This window comes from Lithobates pipiens, unplaced genomic scaffold (genome assembly GCF_037356315.1).
Source record: "Lithobates pipiens isolate NorthernLeopardFrog02 unplaced genomic scaffold, aLitPip1_a1.2 Scaffold_3, whole genome shotgun sequence".
In the NCBI taxonomy this organism is placed as follows: Eukaryota; Metazoa; Chordata; class Amphibia; order Anura; family Ranidae; genus Lithobates; species Lithobates pipiens.
The window spans coordinates 151,133,638-151,145,800 of NW_027507790.1; the positions used below are offsets into that span (position 1 = coordinate 151,133,638).

At 39.7% G+C, this 12,163-nt stretch overlaps 1 protein-coding gene across 3 annotated transcripts in view; it reads left to right on the forward strand.

Moving 5' to 3' along the window:
- Nucleotides 1-12,163, forward strand: part of ARB2A (ARB2 cotranscriptional regulator A) — a 793,098-nt gene that overhangs the window by 587,357 nt on the left and 193,578 nt on the right. For all 3 annotated transcript variants that reach the window (XM_077462393.1, XM_077462395.1, XM_077462394.1), the window contains one exon: nucleotides 8,668-8,752. In XM_077462393.1, coding sequence (XP_077318519.1) covers nucleotides 8,668-8,752 — 85 coding nt within the window. The remainder of the gene's footprint in view (nucleotides 1-8,667; nucleotides 8,753-12,163) is intronic.

Genomic DNA, 12,163 nt, shown 5'->3' on the forward strand with positions numbered 1-12,163 from the left:
GGAATCTATTTAAATCTTAATGTGAAGTGATCACATCTCTGCAACGATTATTTTTGGACTTTAAAATTTATATGCACTTGCATGACAGCACACCCGTAATAGTAGGATTGTGTGTTTATGTAGCGCTTCCTTGATAAATGTTTTTGTTTGTTTTAAATTGAATTTGCTTGCCATTGGCAGGCATATGTGGTAGCTGCTTCAGTTTTAAATAGGTTATTTGTGGGAATTTCACCTAATCCCAAAGCGCTTAAATTTGTAGGAGAAGGTTCGTTTATCTGCAAGTTGTTTATAAATATAAAAAAATAGGATGAAAGTTGCCTAAATTGAAGCGCCACTCAAAAGGGGAAGTTACGCTTTAAAGTGGTTCTAAACCCCATCCATGAAATCTGACCTGGGCACATATATTGGTAGTGTTTACTTATCTCTCTCCAAAGCTGTGAGTGTCGTGTCTTTCTGCTGCTCCGTTCAGCATGATAACTTCTCCAGCACAGGAGATGAAAGCAGCTGGAAATTTGGGGAGGGAAGTTAGAGATGGATAAGCAGAGAGCTTGTCTATTCAGACTGCAGCTCTGCATGTTTCTTTGTTCCTCTGTGTATGTGGGGGGAGGATGTGTGCCTTTCCTCCAATCAGCTTTCACACAGTGTATGCCCAGACTTCACACCCACTTATGAATGAGGAAGAAAGATTTGTAACGTGATCTGCACTTTCTAAAGAATGTAGAAAGGGAAAGACTGCAGATATACATGTAAAACTTATGTAGGAAGATTTGTTTAATCTTTGTGTATCATCTGTGGCTATTCACTTCACTGGGTATAGGAGAGGGTCTACAACCACTTTAAGGACTCGTCCCCTGCTCCTCTTGAAGAATTGGCACTTTTGAGGGGTAGAGTGGGGGCGAGCAGGTACCTTATTTTGACAGGTACCCGCTACCACTTCTCCCCGACTGCCCAGGCGATTGCAGGTGGAAGTCCCCCCCCCCTTCCTTCAGTCTTCTGGAACATGTGACAGGTCCCAGAAGACTGCAGGACCATTCACAATGGCTGTGAAGCCGCAAGCTGTCACAGCTTGGTGCCCACAGTTAAGATAACCTGCATCAAGGAAAGAATACAGCAGGTAAACCTGGCTGGGGTGAGCACACTGCTGGATTGTGGGACAAGTGAGTGGCCGACTTTTAAATTTTTTAACAGGAGACTGGCCAACCACTTCAATAGTGCATATACATTATAAATAAAAATACAATTAAAGTTCATGTCAAAAAGGTTTGTGCCAAACAGCCAAGATGATATTGTGAAAAAATACTGCAATCCAATGTTGCTTCCAAGTGCTCCCACACCTCAGTGTACTCAGGTACCTTACAATAAAGCTATAGACCTCTAGATAATAGGAGGTCATCAAGGCATATGATGCTACAAATCACTGCTCTCCAGTTCTCTGTAATTCCAGTATGACCAGAAATAACCCACACTTTCTCAGTTTTATTTCCATAGTACCGCCAATAAGAGGGAACAAAAAAAATATCGTGTGCAATACTGTGTTGGAGTCGAATTTATTTTTTACAGAAAGGTACTGAAAACGTTTCAAGAATCGCTGCACTTTGGGCAGCGAATGTGATGTCATGATTAGGCTCCTCCTAACCAATTTAATCGCTAAGGAACATCTTCTGGGGATAGTAGCCTAGCCCGTGGCATCCACTGATGCTTTATGAAAGAAATAATTCCTAGAGTTCAGTTTTTAAATAATTAATTAAATTGTTATTGACTCAGATGGGCTCTTGCTCTGCATAGTTAGATAAATCTAAACATTTAAAACACAACACTTTAGTGCAAAGGCTGCCTGGTTGCATACAAACTGAAAGGAGGTTTAAGGGAGGTCCTCAAAGTACATAATTCTTTCCTTAAAGTATGAACTATTTCAAAATTATAAATTGTATTATCTTTTTCAGGCAACAGGTGGTGCATTATGCTTCGTTTCACCTTTTCCAGATTGAACTTACCTTCTTTTGTGTAATGCCTGGTGTTTACTGAGCTCATCACAAATAAAGGTCATATAACTGTGACTTCTCCTCATGTCTCCCCCTCGCCAGTATTACTTTGTCCCTGGTTTCAATGAGAGACAATGTACCTGAAAGGAGATAACTAGTTCTGAGCTTTCTCTTAAAAAAAATGAATTCTCTGTGAATCCTTTGCAGTGCAGTGTACTAAATGTTTGTTTAGCAACCCCCAAAAAAAATACAGTTTACCCTTTAAAGTGAGAATGGGAGGATGTTCACAGCAGAACCTCTGTGAAGCTGTACTAGGCAGGAAGAAGATACTGTAAATCTAATAAGTGAAAATGACTGCTCCCATGCACTGTATGTGTCATGTGTCTACCTAGAGCCAAGGTTTTTAAAACTTTACCACACCATCGATAATATTGTTTACAATAAAATTGAACCTCCTGAAATTTTTTAACCACTTCAGCCTCCTGACCAGAGCGCTTTTTGCGATACGGCACTGCATTGCTTTAACTGACAATTGTACGTGCAACGTTGCACCCAAACAAAATTTACAACCTTTTTTTCCCACAAATAGAGCTTTCCTTTGGTGGTATTTGATAACCTCTGTGGTTTTTATTTTTTGCGTTCTAAACAAAAAAGAGTGACCATTTTGAAAAAAAGCTATATTTTTTGCTATAATAAATATCCCCAAAAAATATATAAAAAAAGTAATTTCTTCCTCGGTTTAGACCGATATGTATTCTACATATTTTTGGTAAAAAAAAAAATGCAATAAGGGTATATTGATTGGTTTGTACAAAATTTATAGTGTACAAAATAGGAGATAGATTTATGGCATTTTTATTTATTTCTTTTTTTAAATTAGTCCTCCTTAAAGGTGCAGGAACACATTTGATGCCCAGCAGACGGGGCTTCTTTTCCTCATAATATAGGTGCAAGAACTCAATTACGACCCCCCCAAAACCCCCCTTCCCCCACCTACACACACACCCTCCAAACCCCATCAAATAGTGGGTATGGTAAAATTTTGCAGTGGGAGGGTCTTAAAGGGGCATTAAATACCAAGAGTGCATAGTACATTACATATCAAGTACAGGGTGCAAAGTTCAGGGGTGCACTACATACAGAATGCATAATTCAGGGGTGCACTACACACACATTGCAGAGTTCAGTCTTCTTTCACAACTGATTACCTCTGCATCCCCATCCACATCTTACTTTCACCCCTCTTCTTCCCTAGTACCTCCCCACACACTGTAGGAGGCTCCGCCTCTCTCACTTGCAGGAGGATCATTCCTGTGGGGTTGTTGGCATCCGCACTGCACCTCAGGCACCTGCATCTCCCTTGTCCTCATCCTGCAGTCAGTGGGAGCCGCTCAGGAGATCAGATCTGTGGGAGCCATTGGGTGACAAGCTGTGACTTGTAAATACAGACGCCGGGCTTCTATGTTTACAAGTTATAGTGGTGAGCAGGAAGCAGAGGGCTTAAGCCAGAGGTGGTGGAACTGAATTCCACCAAGTTCCAGCTGAAAAAAAAGTCCTTCCAGCAGATGCACAATGGCAGCTGAAACCATTCCACGCATTATATTTTTTTAATGCTACATTAGGCCAACTTGTTTACATAATTATCTATGTGTCAAATCCTGAGGGCCACTGGGGATGCTAAAACATACTGTAGTAGACTGTGCTATATACAGTCACTGATGGGTGCTGCTGGAGCAACTTGCCATCTGTCATCTCACAAGATATTGAGCATGACATCATCCGCCCCTCCTCTCCACCTTGTCCAATTAAAGAATGCCTTGTATTTATTGAAAAAAAGTGCAAGACATTTGCTAAATGACTGGGGTACAGGAACAAGCAATTCCCTGTGTGTAGTGTACAGATGGCTAGTCGCTCTAGCAGCACCAGGGACAGGACAGTGCTGACTGTATATAGCAAAGACTGCTACAGTGAATGTGAGCATTCCCGCCAGCACATTCGATGTAGCCAGGCAGGCCCAATGTAAATAAGATAAGTAATATCATTCTTGGAGTTAATCACTTAACATTACAAATACATTAGTTTTTCTTAGAGACACTCTTACTATAAAAAGAAGGTACAAAAAGGACCCTGTGAAAAATCCTACCACCCATTCTTCAGACCTTTGCTTTCTTGCAGAACTATTACTTCTGTCAGAATCTTTACATCCTACACACTTTGGAGGGTGGGGGGTTGACAGGGGCAGATTCCTGGTTCCCCACTGCACGCTATGGAACCACAGAACACAGTAGTAGAGGTAGGCACCCTACACACCAGCAGTGTTGGATGTGAAAAATCTCCTTTTCTGCTTGAGGACATTTGTTTTTATGTTGTTTTTTTTTTTTTCATAATCGCTATCATGGCATGCATATCTCAAGTCCTTTGCTTAAGGTTTGGAAAGAGAGAACATCCCATTCTTTATATAAATGCAAAGCAGCACAGGTGTGAGTGTTTCTCTAACAAATGCTAATTTTATGAACCAACCTTGTGCTTAAATCACCACAGTCGGGTACATTTTCCACTGTGGGGGCAGTTTTTTGTCTTTTTATTTGTAATTCCCGATATGTCATTTCATCTTATCATTGCCGCAGCAGTTTTTTTCTTGGGGGGGGGGGGGGGGGGTCATTCCTTTTGCTAGCTTGTGACTTGTCTTAAAATGTTGTGGCCTTAGGGGGTGGTAGCATTTGACAGCTAGCTAATATCCACATGCAACATTTATATAAATAACTTGCAGCCAACGAATATACTCTGCAAGAAATAAACATGGAACCCTTGATACATCCACCCCCATGTAAATTACCAAAAATAATCAAAATAAAAAACGTAATTATAGTTTAATTGATGTACCATATTTAAGATAAAAGCACAAACTCTAAAGATTAAAAAATAATGTGCACACTAAAAATGATTTGCCACTTTTTTTTCTGAAGTTCTCTTTCTAATCTTATATAGCCGTGTTCCCTTTATCTCTTGCTGCACTCCCTGGACTCTGAACAGTAGGTTGCCTTGACAAGTCTATTCAAGCTTTCGTTCCTTGGCCTTTATTGGTGGTGATTCAAGGCTTTCAGATTTTCCCCTCACTGCTATACAGCTGACATCTTTTTCCAGACAGAATGAATTAAAGAAATACAATAAGACACTTGATCTACCAGTCAAGGATCTTTCCACGTCGTGGATGGATTCCATGGTGCACAAGCAGGGTAGCAAGCATCTAAAAATACACAATACCGGCTTGTTTACCAGACTAGCAATCAACCTTTTTTTTTTTCTCTTTTTGGCAAACATGATTGATGGGAGAAAACTGTCTGGACTTTTTCAGAGAAAAAATATAATTCACAGAAGGATACACCAAAACAAAGTAGTGAAACAGTATCTTCTATTTGAAATATAATTTTTTTGTGTACCATTCAGGCTTCAACATCAAAGAGAGTCAATGTATTGGTGTCTGAGGCAGTGCGACATTTGTAGAATGTATCATTCTCTTGTTAGAAGTCTGTGATGGATGTTTTCTAATCAATCAAAAATGTCGTATTTACATGGCCTATAATCCCTTTCACATTTGTTTTCAAAGAATAATTCATGCCAGTCGCTTCTTCGGATAGAGCGTTATTGACACTCATCAACATTTTAAGTTCAATCTTTGTCATTGATTTGGGGGGGGCATCATTAATAAACTTGACAGTGCATGCATGCAGGCTTTGAAGCATACAAAGGGTAAAATTAAAAAAAAATCAAGAACATTCTTATATTTACTTGTTGACAGTTGGGTGAAAAAAATAAATTAAAAAAATTATATATATATATATATATATATATATATATATATATATAATGTTGTACTAAAATTGTGATCTTGACTTTTTGTGGTCTTTCTCAAGCTGTGTGATTGCAGTGTTGAAAATACAAACACTTGCCTATGGGATGGATTCTGGAAACCATGCATACTACATGGTCTGTAAATGGAATGTTGCTGTGGATGAGAGATGGGGTGTGTGTGTGTGTGTGTGGGGGGGGGGGGGGTACTGTATGTCGGTGGCTGCACTTTTTCTGTATCCGATTTGCTTCTGCATACAATAGCTAGACATTACTTATCTGCCCTGCATGGGCTATTTAGTGGGGAAACTGCTAGTGATTTCAAATATGAAGCCTTGGAATTCAAAGGTATTAAATTTCATAAATTAATAATGTACCGAGAATATAATTTTAACTTATGTGGGTTGCTGCAGCTATACACGCAAAATATTTGTAATTATGTTTGGCCTCTTTCTCTAAAGCCTGAGCTTTTGTGTTCTGATTGGTGAACTGCCTCATCCCCCCACCCCAGAACACACTGGTCAGTGCTCACAGCCATTGACTGTGAGTGCTGATCAGATGCCATTTCAAGTGCCATTTGCAAGTTTTCCAACATGCCAGTTCGACAGAAGCTAGCTGCTGTGCACACTGGCCAAATGTCAGCCAGTTTCTTTTGAACTGGCCAATATTCGGCCTGTATGTACCATCCTTAAGCATAGATTCCAGTTTAAAACTTTGTGTGTCACACTTTAGCCCCATTATCTAATAAATTGGTAGTTTATTAAAGACAAAAAAACTTTACACTTTTTTAATGTAGTTGCCCTCACCTATTACAGTTGCTCCAGAGTTTGTTTGTTTTTTTTCCTTGCATCTGATTGAGTATTGTTTGCAAAGTGAAGCTTCACCTCAACTACAAAGCTCTGGAGCAACTGTACCTGCAGAGTGCACAGTCTTTTTGCCTTTAGTAAATCAACCCCAATGAATCGTTATCTTCGTCCAGTAAGCAGGTAGGTGGCACAGGCAGCTGACCTGGGAAATAAAGATGTACATTTCCTGACTGTACAGTATGGCAGAAGTGTGTGACTCAAAGGATTGGCTGAATAGAATTAAAAAATCACCTGGCGGACCAAAAGGTTCAAATATGTTTTTTTCTAGTGTCTATTTGCAGTTTTTCTTGAATTATGTCTTATATCACAGGATAGAAAATCACCTTACAGTTATAAGGGTCTCACTCTCCATGTTGGAATTTTAGTTTATTTTATGATATGCCAAACTCAGCTAAAAAGGATAGAAATACCTAGGAATTCCCCTGTAGTATTAGGACACGCCAAGCTGGCTGGCTACAAAGCAGGAACATTAGTAGGGAGCTCTAACTGAAAACCCTAAAAATATAAGAAAACAGCAGGCCCCAGGCGTGTTCTGTAAGCCTCTGTTCACTTATGTTTGTTGCGTTTATGCCCACATGTTGTGGGTACAGCAGCCCATTCCTTTTAAATGGGCTGCTGTACCCACAGGGTATGTACGGAAACAAATCCTCCATTTTTTTTAAATTGTGCCTTGCCGTGTCCCATGGTGCCAATGCACCATGCAATTTACCCTACCGTGTTATTAAGGTTTTTTATATATATATATATATATATATAAAATATTTAATAAGATTTATTGCCTTTAGTCCTACTTTAATCTGTGGCGTTTTTAAAGACGTATAGCCATAGCTTTTTTGGCTGTACTTCTCCTATGGATCACAGGAGTGCAGTTCATTCTGCACTCTTGCGACCCATTTTCATCCAACAATGGGCTAAAACCTACGGTTGGCTGACATATCAGAGTCGGTCCAAGCTCTTAAAATATACCAACAATCAGCCTTTCAGCGAGCCCCTGAAAGCCTGAGCCAGCTGCTCCCGCTCCTCGACAGCCCAGCACACCAGTGAGTACTAGAGGGGCAGAGAGCCAGTGACTAACAGTCACCAGCTCTTTGCAGCCTGAAGACCAAGATCGCTCAGTTCTGCCACTTACAGTTCTCTTCTTTTTTTTTTTTTTTTGAGATGTGTAAACTTTTACTTATGGTGCTAGATACATTTTAAAATACAATACACCATCTTTGATTATTCATTGTATCAGCAGCAATGATCCTGAATCGGGACATGACCCAGTTTGTGACTGCAGAAGGGTCATACCCATGGTTTCATCTCTTCCTTTCACACAGAGGCGCTAAAAAACTAGCCATAAAACGCTGGGCATTTTAGCTGTGTTTTTGCGACTCTTTCGAATCATTTTTGCATTGCTTTTGCAGCATTAGCTGTGTGCTTTTTTAAGCTCATGAGACAATGTGACCAAAACAAAAAAGTGAAAAGAGACATCTTGTGGCGATTTTGAAGCACTTTGGAAGCGCTTCCCATTCTTTTCAGTGGACGGGCATTGTTGAGCCGCTTTTTAAAGCGCTCCAAACATGCCCCAAAGATGCTTCTTGCAGGACATTTTGCCCCACCCTGCCTGCAAACCGTCCCAGTGTGAAAGCATCCATTGAAATAAATGGGAAGAAGTTTTCAGGTGTTTTTTTATGGTGTTAATTTTAACGCAAAAGGCATGAAAAGCGCCTCAGTGTTAGAGGGGTCTAAGTTTTAGAACTCTGAGTGGCCAGAATGCTGACCCTACCTCTGCCATTATGAGTACTGCTAAACATGGAATTACAGAAGCCTCAAATCAATTCAGTTCAGCTACTTCTGTTGTAAATATAAATGTAGTGATTTTTAAGTGAATGCATCACTGGATCAAATTGTATTTTTATAGCTGTTTTTCAGCTTTAATTTTTATTTATATAGTAATGTTTTATACTACATATGTTATATGTCTACAGAACTGCTGCAACTGGGTGTCCAGCTCTGAACCATTAGACACTTCTGTGGAATCAATGCTGCCGGATTGCCCCCGCGTCTCTGCAGGTATTGTTTTTAAGTTCTTCTTCAAATGTGGACTACTGAATGCAGTCTAGAATTGCTACAAAAAGACCTTACTTTGCCGAGATATACAATAGATATAAATAGATTAAATTTTCATTAAAAAGTTCTAGAGGTAAGCATTACCAAATTGTCTGTAAAATGTATTTATTTTTTAATTTTTTTAGAGGTACACTGCCAGGTTTGCCTTATATTGACTGCTTTTATCTCTCCTTCATGTTCTGAGTGCTGTGTTGTAAAACCAACCTGATGCTGTTGCTTTGTCAAGGTTGTGGTTTACTTATTTATTCAAAATCAAAAACATTTTTTGTTGGGAAAAAAAAGTATTTTGTGTTCCGATTAGGACTTGGTAAGTACACATTTTATTAGTTAATTGCAAAATATATAACTGAAATTAGTTGTAGCACTTTTGAGATTGTGACTCCGAACGGTTTTCCCAATATGAATTGATTCCATCGGAAAGATTTAAAACCTGTTCTATTTCTAGGTCGATCAGACTTTTTGAAAAAAAAAAGTCAGCTGAAGCCCACACATGATCGCAATATCCGATGAAATGATTCCGTCTGACCTTTTCTGCCGGAAAGTCCGGTTGTGTGTGTAGGTGGCATTAGAGTATCCCAAATTGTAGCACATAAAGCAGTGGATAAATTAAGGGCAGGTTTGCCTGGAGGGAGCCCACTTCTCCTAAAAGACACAAGGACACAGAGGATGACCAGCAACAGCACAATGACAGCTGCCTTTTTGGTTTGTTTTACCGGCAATTGTTTTGTGCAGTGCCACTTTTTTGTACAGTTGGTTTAATTTGATGCTGGGCTGCACTGGATGCTTTCAACTGCTATTGTCCTTGTGCTGGGCTTCCTGTATATATTATTATTTTAGAGTTAGGACGCCAGTACACAGAGAAGCCTTGATGTGGGCAATGCAGCTTACGCATATATTTTCAAGTGTGTGTGCAAGCAAAACCCTCTGTTTTTATGGTGAATTGTTAGGGTCAATTTGTTTTGTTTTTTTGCAGACTAGCTAGTAAGTATGTTGGGAAATCTTTGTGATACGCATTGCCCTTCCATATGCACCTTACTGCAAGGCAATCACCAGGCTGGAGGAGACCCTATCTCCTGATTTCGATATAGGTGTCACTGCTACAAGACATCACAAAGTCGGAGACCCAGTGAATCCTGAAACACAGTGAATAACACTACCTTTGATTAGTTGCCATTAAAAGTCCCCACTACAGTTCTCAGATCAGCAGATGACCTTGATCAAGAGCACCTAAGTTTCTGATCAGAACTCCCCGCCAGCACTGCCACTCATCCCAACTCCCCGCCAGCACTGCCACTCATCCCAACTCCCCGCCAGCACTGCCACTCATCCCAACTCCCCGCCAGGACTGCCACTCATCCCAACTCCCCGCCAGGACTGCCACTCATCCCAACTCCCCGCCAGGACTGCCACTCATCCCAACTCCCCGCCAGCACTGCCACTCATCCCAACTCCCCGCCAGCACTGCTACTCATCCCCCCACCAAGGAGTAAGAGAAGGAATAGAGAATACATGGAAAGCAGAGGAAAAGGGGGGGGGCAAAGAAAAAGAGAGAAAGAATAAGAGAAAGAACAAGAAAGATGGCTAGCGAGAGGGATGGGGAAAAAATTGAAATTAGTATAGAGAGAGATAAAAGGGAAAAAGGATAAGAAAGTGGGGTTTTAATACTGTACGAGTGGAAGGGACTCAGGGAGTGCTAAATGTCCATGGGTTAGGGGTGCAAATTACTTGTCTTGCCCTGGGTGCTGACAATCCAGGCTACAAAAACAATTTTACTGTTAGGGGTTCCCACAACTTGGGAAATTTTATCAAGGGGTCACAGCACTAGAAAGGTTAAGAACCACTGCCTTAAGAGGTCTAGTGGAGTCCATGCCTCAAAGAGTTATGGTGGGTTGTCATATTGTTATGGCTGATTGGTGTGTATTGACAGGTCAGTTCAGATTCTACTATGTTCTGTCACATATCACATGATTAAATATGGATATGAGAAATTGTCAATGGTCAAAAAGATTTTGTAGAGATAGTTTAACTTCAATATCATGACCGTGTATACAGTTTAAAATATAAATACATATTGCAGTTTGTGTGCTTATATCTTGTAATTTGCATCTTCATAAGCTTCTATTGTGTCCATTTCAAAAATCTTGCAGATGTATATGTGTATGTTTATGCAGCAGATTTACTATTGGTACATAAAACACTGAAATATGCTGCATAACTTACGGGAGATGTCAGACAATGTGTTTAATTAAAATACGGATAAAAGATAACACATCTTTCATGGTTTGGTCGCTTACATTATCTAGAAATGATATCAAGTGAAAACAATCTCACACGTGTTAAATGTAATTAGAAAAATAATGCTGTTACAGCAGTGGGAGGCTGGAGCTCATTTGTGTAGAATTCTCAGTCATGTTGGAAGTTTGCTGTTACAGGTTCTGTTTAGATTCATTTTCCCTTTTAGTTAAGTATTATTTTCCTGCCTTTTTTGATTAAGCAAAGACTACTATGGAAATAATTCTTGAACCAGTATAATGTAAACGTACAATGAACGTATTTAGCGATTGAATTTCATTCTGAAGAAACATACTGTTTTTTAAACTGCTTTAATATTCAAACCAAGAGTTCAGATTCAGGTGGGTATAAAAGAAGTGTAGAGGATCTCCTTGCCCATCATTGTGAAGTTTTACTCTCTAGTGACTCTGCTGATCGCCTTTCATTAAAAGCTTTGGTGTCCCTACAGTCCAGCAAGTGTAGCATAGACAGTCTGACAGCTTCTAGCGTATGAATGAAGAGGCTATATGATAAGATATTCACCATATGTTCATTGTGTGGGGCAGAAACAGCATGAGCTCTGTATAGAAAGAAAGCGCATATGGGAGGTATGCTTGGAATCATTTTTTATGGGTTGATATGCAAAAGCATACCAGACAATTGGCAACATACGGTGTACATCACGCATTGTGATTATAATATATTATGAGAGAGCTGCCATTTCACAGGATCTTACTATTTTTAAGTAAAGATGTCACATTCATGCTGACTTCCGCATTGATTACTTTTAAAATTACCTTTTAACATTTGTTTTAACTTTATGGAGGACCAATGAATTTTTGAAAAAGGTCATATACTCATTTATTGTGTAAATTTCTAATATGCAGATAAGCCTTTCTAAAAAGAAAACAGTAGATCTCAGTAAATGTCATTTTATTATGGTGGACTGGTGACTGTACCCCCGTTGAGTTCTTAAAGCATCAAAAGCATTGCTGAAAAAAAGAAAGACAAGGCCTAGCAGACCAAAGCACTATCATCCTCAGTGTTCTGGTTCAGCAAAGGCCTTGTAATGCTTTAAAATTT